This window comes from Galeopterus variegatus, unplaced genomic scaffold (assembly GCF_000696425.1).
Source record: "Galeopterus variegatus unplaced genomic scaffold, G_variegatus-3.0.2 Scaffold12554, whole genome shotgun sequence".
NCBI lineage: Eukaryota > Metazoa > Chordata > Mammalia > Dermoptera > Cynocephalidae > Galeopterus > Galeopterus variegatus.
Genome location: NW_007738665.1, coordinates 2025 through 25852, shown reverse-complemented (window position 1 = coordinate 25852; position 23828 = coordinate 2025). Strand labels below are relative to the sequence as shown.

The 23828-nt window shown below is 36.2% G+C and overlaps 1 protein-coding gene across 1 annotated transcript in view; it reads right to left on the bottom strand.

Annotated features, from left to right (window-relative positions):
* Positions 1-20791, bottom strand: part of LOC103581206 — a 33176-nt gene extending 12385 nt beyond the window's left edge. The window contains exons 1-8 of the mRNA XM_008563094.1: positions 20620-20791; positions 19177-19229; positions 16426-16546; positions 14541-14689; positions 13067-13208; positions 12471-12598; positions 11386-11527; positions 10790-10917 (exon numbers count right to left, since the gene is read on the bottom strand). Of these exons, the coding sequence (XP_008561316.1) occupies positions 10790-10917; positions 11386-11527; positions 12471-12598; positions 13067-13208; positions 14541-14689; positions 16426-16546; positions 19177-19229; positions 20620-20770 (1014 nt within the window). The 5' untranslated portion in view covers positions 20771-20791. The remainder of the gene's footprint in view (positions 1-10789; positions 10918-11385; positions 11528-12470; positions 12599-13066; positions 13209-14540; positions 14690-16425; positions 16547-19176; positions 19230-20619) is intronic.
* Between the last annotated feature and the right edge of the window lie 3037 nt (positions 20792-23828).

Sequence of the window (23828 nt, the reverse complement as noted above, 5' to 3'; positions counted from 1 at the left end):
GGAACGGAAAAAAAAAAAAAAAAAAAAAAAAAAAAAAAAAAAAGGACTAAATAAATAAATAAATAAATAAATAAAATCAGTTGTTAAAACATGAAAACCCCAATTAAAAAAGGGACAAAAATGACAAAGAAATGCCATTCAAAACTAGATAACTACTTTTCACATATGATACAAATGAAGCTTAAAAAAAACCAGAACGTGGAAAAGTAGCTTTCTCACCCATAAAGCAACTTAATACAACCTTGAATAAAAAAAATGTGGTTGCCAGACCAGTGAAGGAGCTGGCAGTGGGCCGCTCCCCCCACCTCTGTTTTCCTACCTGCCTCCTACTTGCCCCCCCCCACTGCTCCACAACACCACCTTTGAATATAAAAGAATAATAATAAATACATCCTTTAAAAAATGTGGTTGCAAATTCCATTTTCTAGATCCACACCTAAGGAGCTTGAGAGTTGCCACTCCATCCTAACAACAAATAGAAAGATGAACAAACTGACAAATCAACAACTCTTCTAAGATCTGGAAGAGAAGTGAGGTCAGAGGACAAATCTCCAAAATTGAAGAGACAGGCACATACAGAGAATCACGACATACTCATTTATACTGCAGTATAAATTCCCAAGCAGAAACCTCCACAGTAACTATTGCCAGGGTAGGATAACCTGAACTGTACTTGATGAACTGCTGCAGCCTCAGTGTGAACCAGTCTGAGACTTAAAAACTCCACGGGGACCAGTCATGGGGGGCCCTCCCATGCTTTTCTGAGTTCTATTTCCAGGAGCTCAAACAGGTTCTCACACTAAATATCAAGGAAAACTCTCTTGGGCTTCCAACAGGGGGAAGGAAAAAGGAACCATTTTGAAGGAAGCCAGAATACTGTTCTTAACAAGGTCTGCCTTCAAAAAAACTAATAAAAATCGCTTCTCGGCCTTTTGGCTAAGATCAAGTGTAAAAAAACTAATTAACCGGAGCCTAACCTGCCATGGTTTTAACAGAGAATAACTAACCTGTGGGAAGGGAAATGACCAACTCCATCTCTTTCTAGCCATCTTGTCAAACCTAAGGGGGAGGAAAAAACTAAGACACACTTTTGCAGTTCACAGTCCAAAGGCATAAGCCCACTAAAACACAGACTGAATCACAGAATTATTGAACGCTTCCCCTCCTCCCACACATTACTATAACATAACCAAAGGCCTATCTACAGCAGTTCTTTTTACTTGGTACTTCGTGTCCAGCTATCAAGAAAAAGTTACAAGGCATACTAAAAGGCAAAAACATAAGTTTTTTGAGCAAACATCACAACCGGACACAGCAGGAAAGATGAAATTATCAGACCAAACATTTAAAACAATTATGATTAATATGCTAAGGGCCCTAAAATTTTTTTTGAAAGATAAAACATGAAAAATAATAAATGAAATAAATGTAAAGATATTCCATCTTCATGGATAGGAACTCATTATTGTCAAGATGTCAGTTCTTTCCAACTTGATCTATACATTCAATGTAATCCCAATCAAAATCCCAGGAAGTTATTTTTGGATACTGACAAACTGATTCTAAAGTTTATGTTGAGGGGGCTGGCCACTTAGCTCAGTCAGTTAGAGTGTGGTGCTGTAACACCAAGGTCAAGGGTTCAGATCTCCATAACAGACAAATAAATAAATAAATAATAAAGTTTACACAGAGAGGCAAAAGACCCAACTAGCAAACACAATATTAAAGGACAAGAATAAAGTGGGAGAACTGCCACTACCCAACTTCAATACTATAAAGCTAGAGTAATGAAAACAATGTGGTGTTGGTAAAGGAAAAGACAAATATGTCAAAAGAAGAGAGATCCAGGGCTAGCCCGTGGCTCACTTGGGAGAGTGTGGTGCTGATGAGACCAAGGCCACGGGTTCAGATCCCTATATAGGGATGGCCAGTTAGCTCACTTGGGAGAGCTTGGTGCTGACAACACCAAGTCAAGGGTTAAGATCCCCTTGCTGGTCATCTTTTAAAAGAAAAAAAAAAAAGAGAGAACTCCCCAAAATGAACCGATCCCCAAAATGAACCCATATAAATACAGTCAACTGATCTCTGACAGGGTAGCAAAGACAATGCAATGAAGCAGAGATAGTCTCTTCAACAAATGGTGCTGGAACAACTGAACATTCAAATGCAAAAAAATGAATCTTGACACAGACCTTACACCCTTTACAAAAATTAACTGAAAATGGATAACAGAGCAAAATGTAGAATATTATAATGGTGGATATATGTCCTTTACATTTGTCCAAAGCTATAGAATGTACAACACCAAGAATGAACCCTGATGTAAACTATGCATGTTCAGTAATAATGATGTGTCAGCGCAGGGTCATCTATTGTAACAAATGTAACATTCTGATGGAGGATGTTGATAATGGAGGAGGCTATGGATATGTGGTATCTGGGGACCAGGGTTATATGGTATATCTCTGTACTTACCTCTCAATTTTGCTGTGAACCTACAACTGTTCTAAAATAAATTAAATCTTAAAAAACAAACAAACAAAAAAACAGGAATGCAGTTTTTCTGGTGATTTTTAAACCTAAACAAACATACGGCTTTGTTTACACTTTGATAGGGTAATTAAGCAAAATTTAGCAGTTAGGAGGAAGTTTGACAAAAAAAAAAAAACAACAAGCAATCCAAATGCTCCTAGGAGGTAGAGTTTTGAAAGGAGTTGTAATGAAAGTATCCAAAAAGTCTAAGCCTATTGAAGACTAAGGAAGACAAACCGGCAACAAAGCTCCCTGGTGGAAACATGTCTCAAATAAGAGCTGAGAAATATATATCCGGTAATAAGTGAGGGAAAAGAAAGGTTAGTACCTACCCAGTGATTTTAAGACTTGCCATTGTTGCATCTATCAGTAAGAAAGAAAAAATTAAATTCACTAGCCAAAGGGATCAGGAGACTGATAAGGGTCAATCATAAGAACACCCAGTTCCAAGGAGTTGAGAAGTTCGTGACCACAGAACCAGCAAAACTCAGTTAAGACCACACCCACCAAGTTTAAGGTGTAAAATTTTGTGGAAAAATAATTTGATAAAAATTCAATTAAAATTAGAGACCAGTTTATGTCTTCTAGAATCAATAGATTCATCTAGTAGATAAAAATAAGTCATCGTAGAAAAACTGAATAATACAATCAGGAGTCTGAACTAATAGCTATGTAAAATATGTCCCTTGAAGGCATTTAGATTTAATTTTTCTTACATTCATGAAACATATATATAAATATATACTTGACTTTGAACATGTAAAAGAGTTAGATGTTCCAGACCAAATTCTGATTATATACCTATAAAGCTAGAAATTAAAAGTAAGGTAACAAGAAGTGACATCAGGGAAGATGGCAATATAGAAAGTGACAGAAATCTGTTTCTATACCTAGATAACAACCATACTGCACTGGCAAAACTATTTGAAGTAAGTATTTTAGAAGTCTGGAGTCTATTTGAACACTTACAGGTACCACAGAGAAGCACAGCTATAAACTGCTGTTAATGTCTGTCAACTTCGGGCTTCAGTATAATAGTGGCTACCCATCCCCCATCCCCAGCCCTGTCACCAGCAACTGTGGGGAAGGTAATCCATGTTTCTAGGGCAGCTTCCTGGAGCCACAGCTGGCAATAGGACCATGTCTCCACTTATCGATCTATGTTCTTATTGTGGAATGCTGCTTCTGACCGCTGAGCTACAGGCATACAGAGGCTGGGCATTATTGTTTAAACCCCCACTGGTTGAAGCAGCCTTCCAGAGGTTTAAAGGAGCTGTACCTATTTCTCCAGACATTCAAAAACAACCATCTATACAGGGGAATTTAGAGTGCCTCCATGCATGCCCAGGGAAAGACAGGCTCAGAAAAGAACTGAAGACACCTTAAGCTTTCATTTCAGCTGATACCCAGCACAGACACACCTGACAATTAGGAAAAAAAAAAAAAAAAAGAAATCAAGCCCTGGATAAAAAGGATAAAACTATTTCCAGAGTCACATTTTAAGTTTTGAATGTCCAGTTTCCAACAAAAAAATCACAAAGCATACAAAGAAACAAGAAAGTATGGCTCATTGAAAGGAACTAAATAAATCAACAGAGAATGTACCTGAGGAAACTCAGACATCAGACTTACTAGACAAAGACTTTAAAACAACTCTTACAGATGCTCAAAGAGTTAAAGGAAGACATGGACAAAGACAGGAAAACAATCTATCAACAAAATGAGAACATCAATAAAGAGATCATTATTAAGATGTATAAAAAATAAATTCTGGAACTAAAAAGTACAAGAACTGAAATGAAAAACTCACTAGAGGGGTTCAAAAGCAGATTTGATCAAGCAGAAGAAAGAACCAGCAAATACAAAGATGGAATAACTGAAATTACTGAGTCTCAGACACAGAAAGAAAATGACTGAAGAAAAATGAATAGAGCCTAAGGGACCTGTAGGACAGCATCAAGTGAACCAACAAGGCATTGTGAAAATCACAGAATAGAGAGAGAATGGGGAAGACAGAATATTTGAAGAAATAATGGAAATTTGGGAAATTTCCTAAATTTGATTTAAAACATTAATATAAACATCCAAGCAGCTAATAAACTCCAAGTGGGATAAATTCAAAGAATCCCACCCCAAGACAGATTATAATCAAGCCATCAAAAGTCAGAGAGAGAATCTTGATAGCAGTAAGATAGATGCTACTTATCACATACAAGAGATAGTCAATAAGATTATAAGCAGATTAATCAGAAACCATGGAGGCCAGAGGCAGTGGATTCATAGATTCAAAGTACTAGGGGAAGAAAAAAACCTACTTCTCAGCAAAGAATCTTATATCTGGCTGCTATGGTTTGAATGTCTTCCTCCAAGTTCATGCATTAGAAGCCCGATCCACAACACGGAGCTGCTGGGAGGTGGGACCTTTAAGAGGTGTTTAAGTCACGACAGCTCTACTCTCATGAAAGAATTAATGGATTAATGTCACCATCTGCCATGTGATGATGCAAGAAGAACCTCGCTAGATGCCATCTCCTTGATCTTTGGATTCTCAGCCTACAGAATAAGCAGCCAATAAATTTCTGTTTATTATAAATTACCCAGTCTATGGTATTCTGTTCTAGCAGCACATAACGGACTAAGAAACTGGCAAAACTGTCCTTCAAAAGCAAAGAAAAATTAAACACATTCCAAGATAAACAAAAGCTAAAGAGTTTGTTACCACTAAACAAGAAATGCTCAAGGAAGTTCTTCAGGTTGAAATGAAAGGGCACCAGACAATACTTAAAGTCATATAAAAAAAAAAATAGACCTTGCACAAAGGTAAATACATGTGCAATTATAAAAGCTAACATTATTGAAATTTTGGTTTGGAACTCTGCTTATTTCCTTCACGATTTAAAAGACAAAATGCATAAAAAATTACTAACCTATGTCATTGGATACACAATGCTTAAAAATGTAATCTGTGACATCAATAACAGAAAAAAAGGGAGAATGGAGCTCTATAGGAGCAGACTTTGTATGTTGTTAAAGTTAACTTGGTATAAGTTCAAATTAGAATGTTATAACTTTAGGATGTTAAATGTAATCTCCAAGGTAATACAAGGAAAATAGCTACAGAATATAGATGTAAAATAAAATAGCAAATGGCAAAAGTTAATTGCCTTCTCATCAGTAATTACTTTAAATGTAAATGGATTAAACTCTTCAATCAAAAGACAGAGACTGGCTGAATGGAGAAAAAAACATATCCCAACTCCATGCTGGCTACAAGAGACTCACTTTAAATACAAAGACATGAATATTTTAAAAACAAAAAGGACAGAATATATTCCATGCAAATAGTAACCAAAAGAGAGCTGTGATGGCTATAATGATATCAGATAAAATAGTTTACAAGAGACAAAGACAAAATATATCAATAAAAGATTCAATATAACAAGAAGATGTAACATATTACATGTTATAAACAATTACAACCTAATAAAGACCCTCAAAGTAAATGGAGCAAAAACTGACAGAACTAAAGAGAGAAATAAGCAGTTCTATAATACTAGTTGGAGACTTCAATACCCCACTTTCAATAGTAAATGGAACAGCCAGTCAGAAAGTAAGTATGAAAAAACAGGTCTTAAATATCACAACAAACCAACTAGACCTAACAGGCATATATGGAACACTCCACCCAACAATAACAACATACACATTCTTCTCAAGTACACATATAACATCCTTCAGGAGAGACCATATATAAAGACCACAAGTCTCAATAGATATTAAAAGATATACAAAGTATCCTCTCCAATCACAACTGGATGAAGTTAGAAATCAATGAAACAGGAAAATTCACAAATATATGCAAAGTAAACAACACAATCTTAAACAACCAATGGGTCAAAAAGAAACCACAAGGGAAATCAGAAAATACTTAAAGAGATCAATGAAAACACAATATACCAAAACTTAGAGGATGCAGCAAAAGCAATGCTCAGAGGGAAATTTATACTGAAAGATCTCAAATCAATAACCTAAGAGCAAACTAAACCAAGATCTAGCAAAGAAAGGAAATAAAGATTGAAGATAAACAAAATAGAGAATATTAAAAAAATAGAGAAATGGACAAATTCCTTGAAATATCCAAATCTACTAAACTGACTACAAAAGAAAAGAAAATCTCAACAGACCTTTAGCAAGTAAAGACATTAAATCAGTAATAAAAAACCTCCCAACAAAGTCCTGAAACCAGATGGCTTCACTGATGAATTCTACCAAACAGTAGAAAAATTAACACCAATTTTTCTCAAACTGTTCCAAAGAATTGAAGAGGAGGAAACACTTCCCAATTCATTGTATGAGGTCACAATTACTCTGACACAAAAGCCAGATAAAGACATCACAAGAAAGGAAAATTACAGACCAATATCCTTCATGTATATAGAAGAAAAAAATCCTCAACAAATATTAGCAAATCAAAGCCAACAGCATATTAAAAGGATTATTCACCATAATCAAGTGGGATGTATCCCGGGAATGCAAGTATAGCTCAACACAAGAAAATCAATCAATGGAATACATCACATTAATAAAACCACATAATTACCTTAATTAATGCAAAAAAGGCACACTTGACAAAATTCAACGCCTGTTCATAATAGAAACTCTCAGAACACTAGGAATAAAAGGGAATATGATAAATATTCCTCAATATAATAAAACATATTTTTAAAAATGATAAACCCCACAGCTAACATTCATACTCAATGGTAAAGAATGAAAACTTTCCCTATAAGATCAGGATGACAAGGATGCCTGCTTAAACTTGCTACTCGATGTTGTACTGGAAATTCCAGCCAGCGCATTTAAAAGAAAAAGATATAAAAAGCATGGAAATTGGAAAGGAAATGGTAAAAGTATCTCTACTTGCAGATTACATGACCGTGTGTGTGTGTGTGTGTGTGTAGAATCCACACGAAACCTAACAGAGATAATAAATGAATTTAGCAAAGTTGTAAGGTACATCTAAAATCCTAAAGAATCCACACGAAACCTAACAGAGATAATAAATGAATTTAGCAAGGTTGTAAGGTACAAGATCAACACAAAAATCAGATGTTTCTACACAGCAGCAACAAACAATCCAAAACAGAAATCAGAAATGCAATTCCATTTACAATAGCATCTAAGAGAATAAAGTACTTGGGAATAAATCTTTCCAAAATTTAAAGATTTATATGCTGAAAGACTATAAGGGTTAAAAGAGTTTATATGCTGAAAACTACAAAACAATACTGAAAAAAAGTAAAGACCACCTAAATAAATGGAAGGACATCTGCTTTCAAGCATAGGAAGACTCAACATTGTTAAAATGTCAATACTACCTAAAGTAACCTGTAGATTAAACACAGTCTCTCTCAAAATTCCAACAGCCTTTCCTGAAGAAATGGAAAAGCTGATCCTCAAATTCATATGAGATTACAAGCAGCCCCAACTAGCAAAACAATGTTTAAAAACAATAGAGCTGAATAACACTTTCCAACTTCAAAACTTACTACAAAGCTACAGTAATTAAAACAGTGTGGTACTGGCATAAAGACAAACAAATAGACCAACAGGCTAGAATAGAGTCTCAAACCCTCACATATATGGTAAACTGATTCCCAACAAATTGCCAAGACCATCCAATGGAGAAAGAATAGTCTTTCTAACAAACAGTGCTGAGAAAACTGGGCATACACATGTGAAAGAATGAAATTGGACCCTTACCTACCACCATATATAAAAAGTAACTCAAAATGGATCAACAATCTAAATGTAAGAGTTAAAACTATAAAACTCTTAGAAGAAAACAGAGGAAAATCTTCACATAGGTAAAAGAAATATTAAGTTGACTCCTAAAGACTCCTTGATAATTTTTTTTCAGTTTTCTTCTTTTTCATAAGCAGAGCTTTCATCACCAGATGGCACCCATGCACCTGCATCTCTGGCCAACTTACATTACTTTAGTGGAAGAAAAAAAACCTCTTATTTCTAATACATAGTAATATTAGAACAAACAAAAAAATTACTCAAGATGGTAGCTTCTATTTCTGAGTACTGTAAAAGTCACTTAATAAGAAAAATGGGCTCCTGACCTTGCCAAATCAAGGACTGTACCTCATGGTAACACAAATCGCATGATCTCAAAACATGGGAATATAATCAACTTTTCATGAAATACGTAACATATTTTAAGCCTGACCTACAGGAAGGGGTTTTTTCACCAGACAAGCAATAAAACCTTGATGAATGTGTTCATCCCACATCTTGTCCCGATCCTCAGCTGCCAGAGGGTAGCCAGCACTGTCCCTCCATACTCACTGCCCTCCCGCATGGCCTCTGAGGAGCTTCACAGGATTCAGCATCAGAGAGCTTCGGAGGCACCTACAGAACCTGGCCTTCTTAAGGATTAAATACTTCTTAGAAGATGGACTAGAAATGGATCATTAGAAATTACGTTTTTACTTAGAAAGAAGTCCAACCTTCAAAACACTTTTAGGATATAATTCAATCAGAACTTGAGGACTTCTGTAGGCTCAATTACCAGCACTCTGCTTTACTTTATAGTTACCTAAATATTTATCTTATTTTTCTACTAAGTTTCATGAAGAAAGATTATCTTTGTATGACCTACAATAAGTACTACACCTATCACTAAAAAGGTGCCTGATACTTCTCAGCTGTGAGTCCTCAACCATATTAAAACTAAATATATTCCATTTTTAATGACAGTCATTAATTAGTAAAATGATTACTATAACAGAACAAGGTCCTTAGTCCAAAATTAAATGGCCACAGATTGACGTATTTATAAAACTTATTAACTATCACATTTTGACAAAAATCAAGATGACGAATAGATGCTGTCTTTCCTCCTTCCTAATTTGCTACCTCTAATTGGTTGGGGGCTGGAAATCCATTAACTAAATATACTAAGATTATATAACTCTGCACTGCTGACTACACATACACGTTGATGATTACATGGTATGAGTAAGCGTCCACAGCACTGTCCTAGAATGAAAAATCCAGACACTGAACACCCATCATGGCCAGCAAAGAGAAGGGGCTTTGTACTTTATTTGTGCACAACTGGTTCTTCAGCTGAGTTGCAAATTCTTGAAGCTGCTGAATAGACAACTTCTGGATAAGTAAAATATTCCTGTATACAATAAAGTACTATACTGTAGAAAATAATCACTATAATAGGAGTTCAGACAAATTAATGTAGTTTAGAGTCATTAGAAAGTAAACACAGATTTGACCTAAGACTGGAAAGATGGTTATAATCTGGATTAAGGAAGAAGTGAGAGAAAAAGTAGAAACAGGGATTTGTATGAGAAACACACAAGAGTAAAAAGAGATAGATAACATGGATCCAAACTATAACCACTTTAAAGACTATCAATTTGAAACACAGAGAATATTATATATAAGAAAAACCACTGTAATATGATTAATCTGGTGGTGGTAAGCATGACAGAGTAGTAAAAATACCACAGATGGAGCAACAAATCAGACATTTGGTAATAAGTACCCTGAACCTGGAACAACAACTAAAGGAAATAAACAGGAAAGAACAAATCTAAGACACAGGCCTGAGGATTTAGTTCTTCTGAATTTCATCTTCCTTAAAAATGACAGTCCTATCACTTGCTGTTTTAATACACTCAAAGGATTACTGTGAAGGTAAAATGACTATCTCTTTCTATAAAAAAGCACACACGCTCCTTCTAAAGAGCAAAAATCACTCTATAATCCAGAGGCATATGTTACTAAGAAGGGGGCAATGAACAGGTAAGAGTCAGAAATTACTCTAATTGGCTCTAACATTCAAGCACAGGAAAATTGGGTGTCATTAATAAACAGAAAAAAACTGAAAGAATTAAAAACAAATATGCTTGAGCAAGGTAAAAGATGATTAGATTGCTTTTTTATTTAATGACTGAACATTGGGCTAAAGAACTTTACAAATAAACAATCTAAATGCCAGTCATTAAATATTTAAATGTAACAAAATGTATACAATTATACATTTAATATAATCTTAGTGATATCAAAAATACAAACACATAGAAACATTACTAGTAGTGATTTTATGATTTTTCTGTTTTTCAGAAGTCAATAATTGTTTCTTTGGAAAAAACTGACATTGCACAAGCACAAAAGACTCTTTATTCTTTTTCATGGAAAATCTAAAGAAAAATGCATATAAACTTACTCTGCTATGATCTGGAACAATAGCCTTCAAACTTTCTGCCCTTCCTTTCTCAATTCTACAAGTACTAGAGGAAAATGGTAACACACAATCTACATGCCTTCTACTATTTCCAGCACCTATGGAATTACCTGAAAAATAAAGAAAAAAAGTTCATGGAACAATGTCAGTTTGAGTAATCTAATATAATATAACTGCTTCTTGCTAGTCAAATTATTTTACGTAAACTTAATACTTACCATTCATATGATGAACTTGACAATTTGCATACCAGAGAAAATAAGCACAGGTAAAAAGGCAACAATAAACCTGATAATCTGTTACCATACAGAGAGAATTGATTTCTAATTCTCAAATGTCTAATAGAATACAATCATTAATAATAGTCAATCTAAAAAATATGTATTACACTATTTCTAATAATACCAATTTACTCAGGTATTATTAAAAGCTCTTTTGAAAAGTTTTAGACTATCTAAAGATTTAGGGAGACAGAAAGGTTAATATATGCTAAATCATACCAAAGAAATGAATTTTTGTAAAAAAGGTAAAGTCAAACATATAATTTAAGAACAAAGGAATCATATTTCAATACTTACGGGTCCCAGGTGGACAAATTATATGGTCTTCCTCGGACTCACCGTGAGTCATTTCAGAATTTCCTGAGGAGTGTGAACCATGGGAAATCAGAGAGCTGTTATTTTCTGACTGAAATCTACGGTTTAGGCTGTTTTCATTTGCCTGTTGAAAGATTACCTTAGCTGTATTAAACAGTAGGGAGCAGAGAGTGCTTTACAGAAGAACTGCCGGTAATAAATGCAGAAAGAATTAGAAAAATCACCATTGTAACCATCAGTATAGTAACTGTTTCCAGGAGGCTTCAGCAATGATACTAACACCAGTTCATGAAGGGTTCTTGGGGAATAGGATGTTCAAATGACCTTGATGTCTCAAAGGGGGAAAGGTACCTTCAAAAGGAGGCATCTGGCTGACATCACCTCAACCAAAATTATCAAAAACAGCCTCACATTGGGACAAACAGACTTTTATGTCTCCTGATAGAGGCTGTGAGAAGGACACAATTTCTCCCATGTTNAAAAATGACAGTCCCATCACTTGCTGTTTTAATACACTCAAAGGATTACTGTGACGGTAAAATGACTATCTCTTTCTATAAAAAAGCACACATGCTCCCTCTAAATAGCAAAAATCACTCTATAATCCAGAGGCATATGTTATTAAGAAGGGGGCAAAGAACAGGTAAGAGTCAGAAATTACTCTAATTGGCTCTAACATTCAAGCACAGGAAAATTGGGTGTCATTAATAAACAGAAAAAAACTGAAAGAATTAAAAACAAATATGCTTGAGCAAGGTAAAAGATGATTAGATTGCTTTTTTATTTAATGACTGAACATTGGGCTAAAGAACTTTACAAATAAACAATCTAAATGCCAGTCATTAAATATTTAAATGTAACAAAATGTATACAATTATACATTTAATATAATCTTAGTGATATCAAAAATACAAACACATAGAAACATTACTAGTAGTGATTTTATGATTTTTCTGTTTTTCAGAAGTCAATAATTGTTTCTTTGGAAAAAACTGACATTGCACAAGCACAAAAGACTCTTTATTCTTTTTCATGGAAAATCTAAAGAAAAATGCATATAAACTTACTCTGCTATGATCTGGAACAATAGCCTTCAAACTTTCTGCCCTTCCTTTCTCAATTCTACAAGTACTAGAGGAAAATGGTAACACACAATCTACATGCCTTCTACTATTTCCAGCACCTATGGAATTACCTGAAAAATAAAGAAAAAAAGTTCATGGAACAATGTCAGTTTGAGTAATCTAATATAATATAACTGCTTCTTGCTAGTCAAATTATTTTACGTAAACTTAATACTTACCATTCATATGATGAACTTGACAATTTGCATACCAGAGAAAATAAGCACAGGTAAAAAGGCAACAATAAACCTGATAATCTGTTACCATACAGAGAGAATTGATTTCTAATTCTCAAATGTCTAATAGAATACAATCATTAATAATAGTCAATCTAAAAAATATGTATTACACTATTTCTAATAATACCAATTTACTCAGGTATTATTAAAAGCTCTTTTGAAAAGTTTTAGACTATCTAAAGATTTAGGGAGACAGAAAGGTTAATATATGCTAAATCATACCAAAGAAATGAATTTTTGTAAAAAAGGTAAAGTCAAACATATAATTTAAGAACAAAGGAATCATATTTCAATACTTACGGGTCCCAGGTGGACAAATTATATGGTCTTCCTCGGACTCACCGTGAGTCATTTCAGAATTTCCTGAGGAGTGTGAACCATGGGAAATCAGAGAGCTGTTATTTTCTGACTGAAATCTACGGTTTAGGCTGTTTTCATTTGCCTGTTGAAAGATTACCTTAGCTGTATTAAACAGTAGGGAGCAGAGAGTGCTTTACAGAAGAACTGCCGGTAATAAATGCAGAAAGAATTAGAAAAATCACCATTGTAACCATCAGTATAGTAACTGTTTCCAGGAGGCTTCAGCAATGATACTAACACCAGTTCATGAAGGGTTCTTGGGGAATAGGATGTTCAAATGACCTTGATGTCTCAAAGGGGGAAAGGTACCTTCAAAAGGAGGCATCTGGCTGACATCACCTCAACCAAAATTATCAAAAACAGCCTCACATTGGGACAAACAGACTTTTATGTCTCCTGATAGAGGCTGTGAGAAGGACACAATTTCTCCCATGTTTAATATGAATCCACCCATGAAAAAAAATGTTTTAGGGCCGGCCCGGTGGCGCACTGGATAGTGCGCTGCTTGGGAAGCGCGGCGGCGCTCCCGTCCGAGGGTTCGGATCCCACATACGGACCGGTTCCCGCTCACTGGCTGAGCGGGGCGCGGGAGCAACACCGAGGGTTGCAATCCCGTTGCCGGTCCCCGGTCCGGTACGGGGGCAACACTGAGGGTTGCGATCCGTTGCCGGACACGGAAAAAAGACAAAAGACAAAAAAAAAAAAAAAAAAAAAAATGTTTTAATCTGATCTAATCAGGAGAAAGGAAGCAATGAGATACATCTAGGTTATGAGTCATTATACAAAACAAAGAGCCTAGACTTTATAAAATGTTTAATGTCATGAAAGAACTACTCCAAATTAAAAGAAAATAAAGAGACATGACAACCAAAGGCAAGTGTAATCTTTGATTAAATTCTGGATCAAAACCAATAAAAATAAAGGACATTTGGGACAACTGGGTAAATCTGAATATGGACTGCATATTAATTTAAATTACCGTATCAAACTGAGATAACAGAAATTGTGATTATGTAGGGAAAATTTCCTTATTTGCAGGAGGTAAGTGCTGAAGCACTGGGGTAAAATGTCATATTATCTGCAACTTACTTTCAAATAATTCACAAAAGAAAGTACTTACGGAGGGAGAAAATGCAAAATGAAAATGAAAACACAAAGGTGGCAACACGTTAGCAATTGGTCAATGTAGGTGAAGGGTGTATAGACATCCATTGCACCATTCTTTTCATTTTCTGTAAGTGAGGGAAGGCTAAGAGGAAGTAGAAGTGGCAGGGGGCATTCATATCATCAATTCATATCTCAGAAAAACAGTCCCAAGAAAACCAAAAGTTTAAATTTAATGTTAACATCCAATCAGACCACTAGTAATTTTCTAATGTCAGATTCCTGAAAAACTGTGAAGATTAGAACATACCTGACTAGAATCACTTGTAGGTAACTTAAAATCTTTTTCTGGAGGTTCCTGTCCTCCTAGGTCTTCATATATCATTCCTGGAATTGCCAGCTGTTCAAAATAAGCCTCCAAATGATCATCATAAAACATTTCATCATCAATATCATCATCTATTGATAAAATAGAGAAAAAAATAGGTAGAACAGGCTTTAAAGAAGTGACTGAACTACAAATAATTTTTAATCAAAAAGGCTAAGCGTGGTGCTGATAACACCAAGGTCAAGGGTTCAGATCCCCTTACCAGCCAGCTGTCAAAACTTAAAAAAAAAAAAAAAAAAAAAAAAAAAAAAAAAAAAAAAAAAGGCTGATAAGACATAAGTGAGTTAATAAACTATATGATTTCTTTCTACATTTAACATGAGAAAACTATTATAACTTTAGTCAATTATAAGTCATTATAAACATTTTAATACAAGCTAAATATTTAACCTCTTTGACAGGACAAGACAGAAACAGATCCTAGCATATTATCAAAACTTAGGATATGATAAATGTAGCATCATAGATCAAAGGGAAAAGAGCAGACTATTCAGTAAATGATACGGCAAAAGATTAACTCTGTCCAAAAGAACAGATAAGCCTATCATAGGAGAAGTAAAAAGGGAGGGAGAGAAGGAGGGAGACACTGCAGTGGTTTTCAATGTTGTGTCACCCCGCTTGGCAAAGGCAAAATAAAAGAAAAACTCTAAATCACAGTAATGGTATTATAAGTTGGCACTGACTTTTTGGAGGTTAATTTTGCAGTTAATATTAAGAGCCTTAATAAGGCTCATAAGCTTTGACTTAGCAATTTCACATCCAAGAATCTAACCTACTAAAACAATCAAAAATCTGATCAATTCAGGTCAAACAAGTAATTACTTATCCACAATTACACAATCCAAAGAAATGTGAAAACTCCTTTGGCAGCAAAACCCATCCTGAACTGATGTGATGCGATTTATAGTCCCTATTTATCCCACTCAGCTCATGAGCCTGGCCTTCAAAGCCATGAATGCTTTGGCCCCAGCCTACTAATGAGCCTCCTACAGGTGCTGTAACCGGCCACACAACCGCTGGCTACTAAAAACAACTGGCCCCAGGCTGGCCCGGTGGCGCACTGCTACAGTGCACCGCTTGGGAGTGTGGCGGCGCTCCCGCCGAGGGTTCAGATCCCACATACAGACCGGCCGCTCACTGGCTGAGTGAGGTGTGGGCGCAACACCGAGGGTTGCGATCCCGTTGCTGGTCCCGGTCCGGTACGGGCGCGACACTGAGGGTTGCGATCCGTTGCCGGACACGAAAAAAAGACAAAAAAAAAGGAAAAAAAAAACTGGCCTGAAGCTGTTCCTGCTTCCTGAAAGGTGCTTCTCCTCCCATATCTAAGGCCTAGCACAGGCCCCACCCTCAACAGGAAGTTTCAAAAATACCTTAATTTATCACCTCCCCTATGATTCCCAAGCACATTTTTGTACCGTTGAGGTATACTTAATACAATCTGAAATTTAGCTATGCATCTCTTTTCTGCACTTGGCTGAGGTTTCTTAGGGAACATAGGCTAAATATTTCATTGTTCCCCCAATTTCTTAACATAGTTCTTTAAACTAAGTGACACCTTTAGGTGACTACTTTGGACCCTAATGATGCTAAACTGACAGATGAATATAATCATATCTGGATTGATACATAGAAATAAACTTTTAAAATCCCTTCCCTTAACAGAAGTGGCCATTGGAGTGCTGGTAGATAGGAGAAAAAGGCAAAGGCAATAAAACAAAAAGCTGGCATAACAACTACTGCAATAAAGAAAGTAGAATGAAGAGGGGGGCAAGGTAAAGACTAGAAAACACAAGCGAATGTATAGTACCAGAAGAATCTTCCAAGCTTGTCAATGACATAAGTTTCTCATTTTCTAATAAGCTAGCATGGCTTAAGTCACTGTTTGGAGTCTTGTCTTCAAAATGTTTTCCAGTATCGGGCACAACAATCTATAAGAAATAAAGTGGCAAATAAGAAAAACACACTCACTGCTTTAAGAGCACAGTACAAAGCTACAAAAAGGACCAAGTATTTTCTCAACCTCCAGTGTGCTCAGTATCTACAGATTGTTTGCACATGCTCAGAGAACCTAAGTAACACAGCATACTAATGCTCACACAACTAAATTTGAGTAAGGCAGGCTTACGATAGAAGTGAAGAACAATGGCAAAATTTGACTCAGAAACCTTTACCTAAGTAACTTTTCATCCATTACACTAGAAAAATTGACTCCTCTGCTCCTCAGCCCCGGGACAGTGTAAAACCTAAAGGACACATAGCAGTTTATTTAGGACACTCAAGGTCCAAAATGAAAATATGACGTTCCCCTCTAAGTGTCAATTTTACTTCACAATAATATTAAATACATACAGTCATGTGTCACATAACATCAGAGATACATTCTAAGAAATGCATTGTTAAGCAACTTTGTCACTGTGCAAACATCACAGAGTGTACTTACATAAACCTAGATGGTAGCACCTACTACACACCTAAGGCCATATGGTATAGGCCCATCACTGACTAAAAAGCTGTTATGTGACACATGACTGTATTAAAACAATTAATAGCAGCTTAAGAATTAGACTGCAAACTGCACGCTAACTTTTAAGATAAGAACATGGGACCTCAATGCAATTTTATACTTATGGAAGACAGTGCTGAGCTATTCTCATAAATATCTGAGGCACCAGGGACACTGAGGGCTACAGTGACCTATGGTTATTTAAACTAGGAACATGGCAAGTATTAACAGCTGTGGAATATAAGCTCTATGTTTTGGAATTTTTCATAATAAAAAACAGGGGGAAAATACGTGTAAGAAAGAACAATATGTAAAACATCACTGCCTTTGTGGTCACATCTGCAATTGAGAACCCCATGTACTCTTCCATACGTGGTGCCTTACACAGAGGCCAAATGAACTAAAGCAACCCTGGGAAATGTCTCTGTTCTGATAAGGTGGTACAACTTTCACAGTTTAGACTTGACAGCCAAGACAGGCAAAGCTAAGTCAAAAAGTCAAATCCAGAGGTAGCTCCCTCTGGTCTCAGTTTCCAAATACATTTATTTTTCCCCCTCCTCTCACTTCCCCTTTTTATCAAGCATCTCTTGTTTCTATACTTGTTTTGTTGCTTTCCAGTTTTACTGTCCACTTCTTTTGCAATCAATTATCTCTAATACTTTTACGAAGTCAATTATTCAACTACCCTAAGAAAAGCAATTACCTTCCATAGGGAAAATTTATGTTCTCTCACTTTAGAAACCACTTTTTCCAAATGTCCTCAAAATAAGTAAGTGAGATATAATTTGTTGTAGGGTAAGAATTAAATTTATTGTTTAAGAAATCACTTTCTGACTTAACTTCACTACATCTGAACTTCCTCTAAAAAGCATCTCCCACACTTGAAACTTACTAGTGGTTACATACAGGGTGAGAATAAAGGGAAGGGTTGACAAACATTTTCGGTAAAGGGCCAGATAGTACTCGTAAATATTTCAGGTGTTGTGAGCTATCCGATCTCTGTCACAACTTCTCAACTCCGCTGTTATATCACAAAACCAGCCATAAACAAAACATAACAAATGCCCAGGTTGTGTTCTAACAGACTTTACTAAAACAGGCAGCAGGGTGGATCTGGACTGTGAGCTCTGGTTTGCTAATCCTGGCATAGAGAAATAACTTTTACTTTAGACCCATCTGCAATCATTTTATAAAATAATCTTTAAAATTCTTATGAAAGTTAAAACAAAAACTGCATCTCCTTTTTATAAGTGTCAAAAGTATTTAGTTTATATTTTTATAAGCAAGTCTCATAAACATAACACAACATGCCTGAAATCCAGGTTCACTGCTTATGTCGGACACAAACTGCTTCTCTGCTCAGCACACCTCCTTTTAAAAAGTTCACCTTTTCTTACTTCATGGGGTCCTGGTGGGTTTGTCAGTCATATTCCTCTATCTGTGAGTGCATATACACTCATGCACAAGCAACACATGAAGTAGAGACAAGATCCAGGCTGATAAATCCCTACCCACTCCTTGACACAGTGATTTCCATAGAGGAGGGCATCTGACCCAAGTGAACTCATCAGACTGTCTTGTCTTTTTTCTTTTTTCTTTTAATTTACCCTAAATGATTATGCTCTTCCTTTTTTGATTACAAACGGTGAGTGTAAAAGCTTGGGTTGTCTACAAATGAAGACAGCTTGCCTATCATTCAACAAATTACTGAGCGACAACTATGTGCCATGAACTGTTTCAGGCACTCAAAATACAATTAAAAATCATACACACATAGAGAAATCCTTGCACTCACAGAGCAAACATTCTAAATGAAGCCAGCACAGAGTGAAGCAGAGCAGAGATGCAAACAGCCCTGACAGCACCACGAAGCCCAGAAAAACAGATCCCTGTGCCAGCACTAACCTCCCATTTTTGCTGCAGCTAGGAAAGCTGGAGTTCTACCATATAGAAGTAGAAGACTTCTAACTAATATTAACACTTATATATGTGAAATATGAACTTTCACTCCCCTATAACACTCCAGAAATTGATAACAAATATATAAAATTTTACCTTGTGTTCCTTATTATTCATCCATGATTGTAAACAAAAATCAACAGGTGAGTCTGTTTAAGAAAACAAAAACGGAGAGGACACATTATTTTATCTACTAATACCCAGTAATACCTAAAAATAGCAAATTAATGAACTAAACATTTAAATAATGTTATAGGAACAAATAAATAATGGTACAGAAATCAAATAATGGTATAGGAATCCATCACTGGTCAGTTAAATTCTTAAAAATGTTAGGGTAGTGAATCATAAAAAAATCACATACTTGCCAAAGAACTTAAGTATGAATCTAACCAAGACTTTAGGGCTGGGCAATTAGCTCACTTGGGAGAACACATGCTGCTAACATCAAGGTCAAGGGTTTGAATCCCCACACCAACCCGCTGCGCTCCCCCCCCCAAAAAAAATACTTTAAAGCTAACTTCTGCTTCGTAGAGGATGTGGAGAAGAGAGAAATAAGAGAAGGGACACTCTGAGAAGCAAACAGACAAACCCCAATACTGGGACAAACTACCAGGTAACTGACTTAACTTATTTTAACAAGGCACTGACATGAGACTACAACTACAAAGTAATATAACGTAACTTTCCTCAGACCTCGATTCAAGCAAATTGATATGGACCTCTGTACTAGATGATAAGAAAAGAATTAAATTTATTAGTTGTGTTAACAGCACTGTGGTTATGTAAGAAAATGTCCATATTTTTAGAAATTTTAACTTAAAAGATATAAATGTGCATTCATTCATCAATCTTATAACACATGATCAAGCAAGACCTTTTGAGTACTGAACTACAGCTTGGAGTTACATGGCATCATACCTATATAAGCCCATACCATATAGTTTTTGATTTACAGTTTTAATTTCTTTGAGGAAAGAAAAAGAATGTAGAGTTCTTAAAAGGAATCAGACAGCAGAAACCTGTATTTTTTAAAAAAAATTTCCCTCCATTTTTATAGTTTCTTCCCCACATCTAATTTGATAGTAATTTTTCAAATGACTCACCTTTGAGTATTTTGAAAGCATTCAACTAGGTTTTCTTAAAAATGTTCATTTCTTTTAGAATTTATGAGTCACCAGTTATATAAAAGTAAGTTTAGAAACAAAAATGACTCTTGATAAGAATACACATTAACAGCTGGGAAGAAACATGAAAGATGTACTAGAAATAGGCTTCTTGTCTTGAACATAAAGCATGCTGTGGCAATCCAACAGCACCATTTCCAAAGAACAGGAGATTTCACATAAATCAGTCAAGACAGTTAAGAGACGTTTTCCTACGGAAGTACTGTAAATATGATATTAATAGGTACGTGACAAACCAAAGCATTTTCAGTCTGCTATATGATAGCATAAGATAAATACCAGTCCAAAGATGGCAAAATGAAAAAGAAATTAAAATATATACATTAAGAAATAATTTCTAATAGTATAGTACCTTGTATTTGGTCCAGTGGCAAAACCCTATCAAAAAGATCTCGGCCCTGAAAGGATCCTGTAGTTTTAGCTCGCTCCTCTTCGGTTCTTGCTACATCACTTTGAAAAGCTAACTGTTTCATGACAGCATTTGACAAATGTTGACTTTTCATATAGTCCTTTTTCCTAGAGATAGAACTTTTATTAGGGAACAAAATAATAATATGTTAGCTACCTTGGGTAAATCTTTACGATATCTATTAATCAGTTATGCACAGACAGCCCCTGACTTATGATGGCTCGATTTTCAACTTTGTGATGGTACAAAAGAGATACACATTCACTAGAAACCATACATCGAGTACCCATATGACCATTCAGTTTTTCACTTTCAGTACGGTATTCAATACATTACATGAGATATTCCACACTTTATTACAAAACAGGCTTCGTGTTAGATGATTCTGCCCAACTGTAGGCTAATATAAGTGTTCTGAGAATACTTAAGGTAGGCTAGACCGAGCTATCTATGATGTTTGATAGGTCAGGTATATTAAATGCATCTTCTGCTTAAATATTTTCAACTTACAATGGGTTTATTGAGACATAACCCCATCCTAAGTCAAGGAGCATCTGTATTTAATCTCTCAAAAAGAAAAAAATGAATGCAGTGAAAACAAACATTTCTGGGTCCAGCCAGCAACTACAGTCTGTAAACACTGTTCGGTATTCTGAGGACTGAACCAACATTTTTGGTCCAGTGATGAGAATGTCATATTGCTACTCTGCCTTTCGAGTGATAAAATGAGTTTTTCTTCTCCCTACTTTTCTATCTACCTCTGCTATTTTACATGTGGATAAAAATATTTTTCCTTAAAGGCAATTCCCCCCCCAAACTACTACAAAAGTTCTTGAGTCGGCAGCAGCTCACCATAGTAAGAGAAGGGGTGGGAATGGAATGTCAGAAAAAAATCTCCAAATGCAACAAATTCATCATTTGACAAACTAATAACAAGGCTTAGATTCAGCCAGGATGGATGAAAAGAAAATAGCCCTTCCATATTTCCCAAATCCCAATCTTCTGTGCCTGAAGCAATTCTCCAACCCTAACTACAAGTTATTTCCCAGTTTATCCATCTCTTTATTGAGACTGTGGCACATAAAAAACCATTAGTTTAAGTCAAAGGTGCACTCACTGGTAGGTACAGGAAAATTTCACCGAGTAAAAGAGAGAAGGGGTAGATAGAAAGACTATAAAATGGATACAAAGTCAAAGGTAAAAAGGACAGAAAAAAAAGGGGTGGAGGTGGGGGCAAGATGGTGATACAAAATAAATCAAAAACAAGTCAGGACATTTAATTTTCATGTTTTAAAGTCCTCCCCTGATAAAAGCATATAGTATGACCATTAGAACTCTAGGATACTAAAGACAGTTGAGGGCAGGGCTCTCTAAATTAATCACACCACCACCACCACCTCTTAAAAAAAAAATCAACTTCCTCACAACTGTAGCCATCCCTTGTTTTTACTAGCCCATGAAAATTTTTCAAAATAAGTCACAAGCTTCAAGTTAAAGTGGCAGAAGCAACTTCCCGGAGTCCATTAAAATGATGGCAGGGAAATCTACAAAAGAGAAGCAACTGAATGAGAACCACCAATCCCACTGGGCAGCCTAGAACAGAGCATTAAACATTTGGCACAAATTTAAGACTCCCAAACTGCTAACTCTAAAATCAAGTCAGCCAGGAATGATGGCCCCCTCAAGAGGAGGCCTAATGGAAATGAGACCTATGTATGCAACAGCCAAGGATGCCCACACGTACAGCTTAGAAGACAGCCACAAATCAGACACGAGGAGAAGAGGAGCAGCTCAAAGACAAAAATAAAGATGAACAAACTAAACAACCACAGAGACAAGAAATAATTTACAGAACTTTGAAAATGTTCTAATTAAAATCCTCAGAAATGTTCAAGTAGCTATTACATCCACAAAAAAGGGCCATTAAAAAAATGAAAGACCAAAAAAGAGCTCTCAAGATTAAAATTACAAGTGCCAAATGATTTAATACAGAATAAGAAAAAAATTAGAAACTTACACAGAACATTGTCTTTCTGCACTAAAACAGAAAAAAAATTTTTTTTTAAAAATAGGAAAAGACCAACCCAGGCAACCCAAAATACCAATTCCATAAAAAGAGAGAAAAATAGAACAAAACGGCCAAAAGAAATAATAATTATCTAGAACTAAAGCATGCAAATCTCCAGATTGATACAAATTACAATTTAGCGAGTGGGGAAAAATACCCCCACCCACAAAGGACTTAGAGAGGATTCTAAAAGTTTCCAGAGAGAAAAAATAGTTCAGATATAAAAGATCATGGATCAAAATGACATAAGGCTCATCACACAATTGCAGCAATGCCTTCAAAATTTTGTGAAAGATTATTTCCATCTTTAAATTCTATACTCAGCTAAAGTCTCAATTAATTCCAAGGTTAGAATAAAGACTTTCTGATACACATAAACTCCCTCCTCCCCCAGAAGGGGTCAAAGAGGCACACGGGGACTAAGGCCATGCTTCTTCAGGCTGTCAACCCCACACTCAGATTAACAGGGGTTGAGGGACAGCACCGAGCACTCAACCTCTCCCTGACAGCAGTGAGAAGTGAGCCATACACTGTGTCTGAGATTCCACCAAACCAGGCTGACAGCACACTCTTCAGACCTCCTCGCCTCACCAAGAGGGTCCCAAGGTACCCCAGCCCTCCCCACATTTGCAGTCTCATCACCAACATCTGCCGGGTGGGACTAACTTGATAACGCTCTTTACCTACTGATTTCAGTTCCTATGACAGGCTCAGGACTCCACACTGCTGGCACCCTAAGCCCCAGGGGACTGCACATCCCCTCTCCCAACTCAACAAACAGAGCCCTTGTACTGTACCAGCAAGATCTGCTGTTCCTGAACCCTTTCTCGGACCATTCCTTTCACCTTACTGCTTAACGAAAGCCTGAATATCCTGTGAGGACACTGCTTTCCCTAAGCTCTGCCAAATGGGAACTCGTCTCTCCCACAGTGTTGGTACCGATGGCATTGAGGTGGAATACGTATGCCCTCCTGCCCCTCAGGAACACTTCCAGATCACTCTCCCCAGAGCCTCACAGCTTTGAATACCTACCACCCCTAAAGTCCTCTGCCTCTAGTACCATAACTCTATATCCTGACCCCAC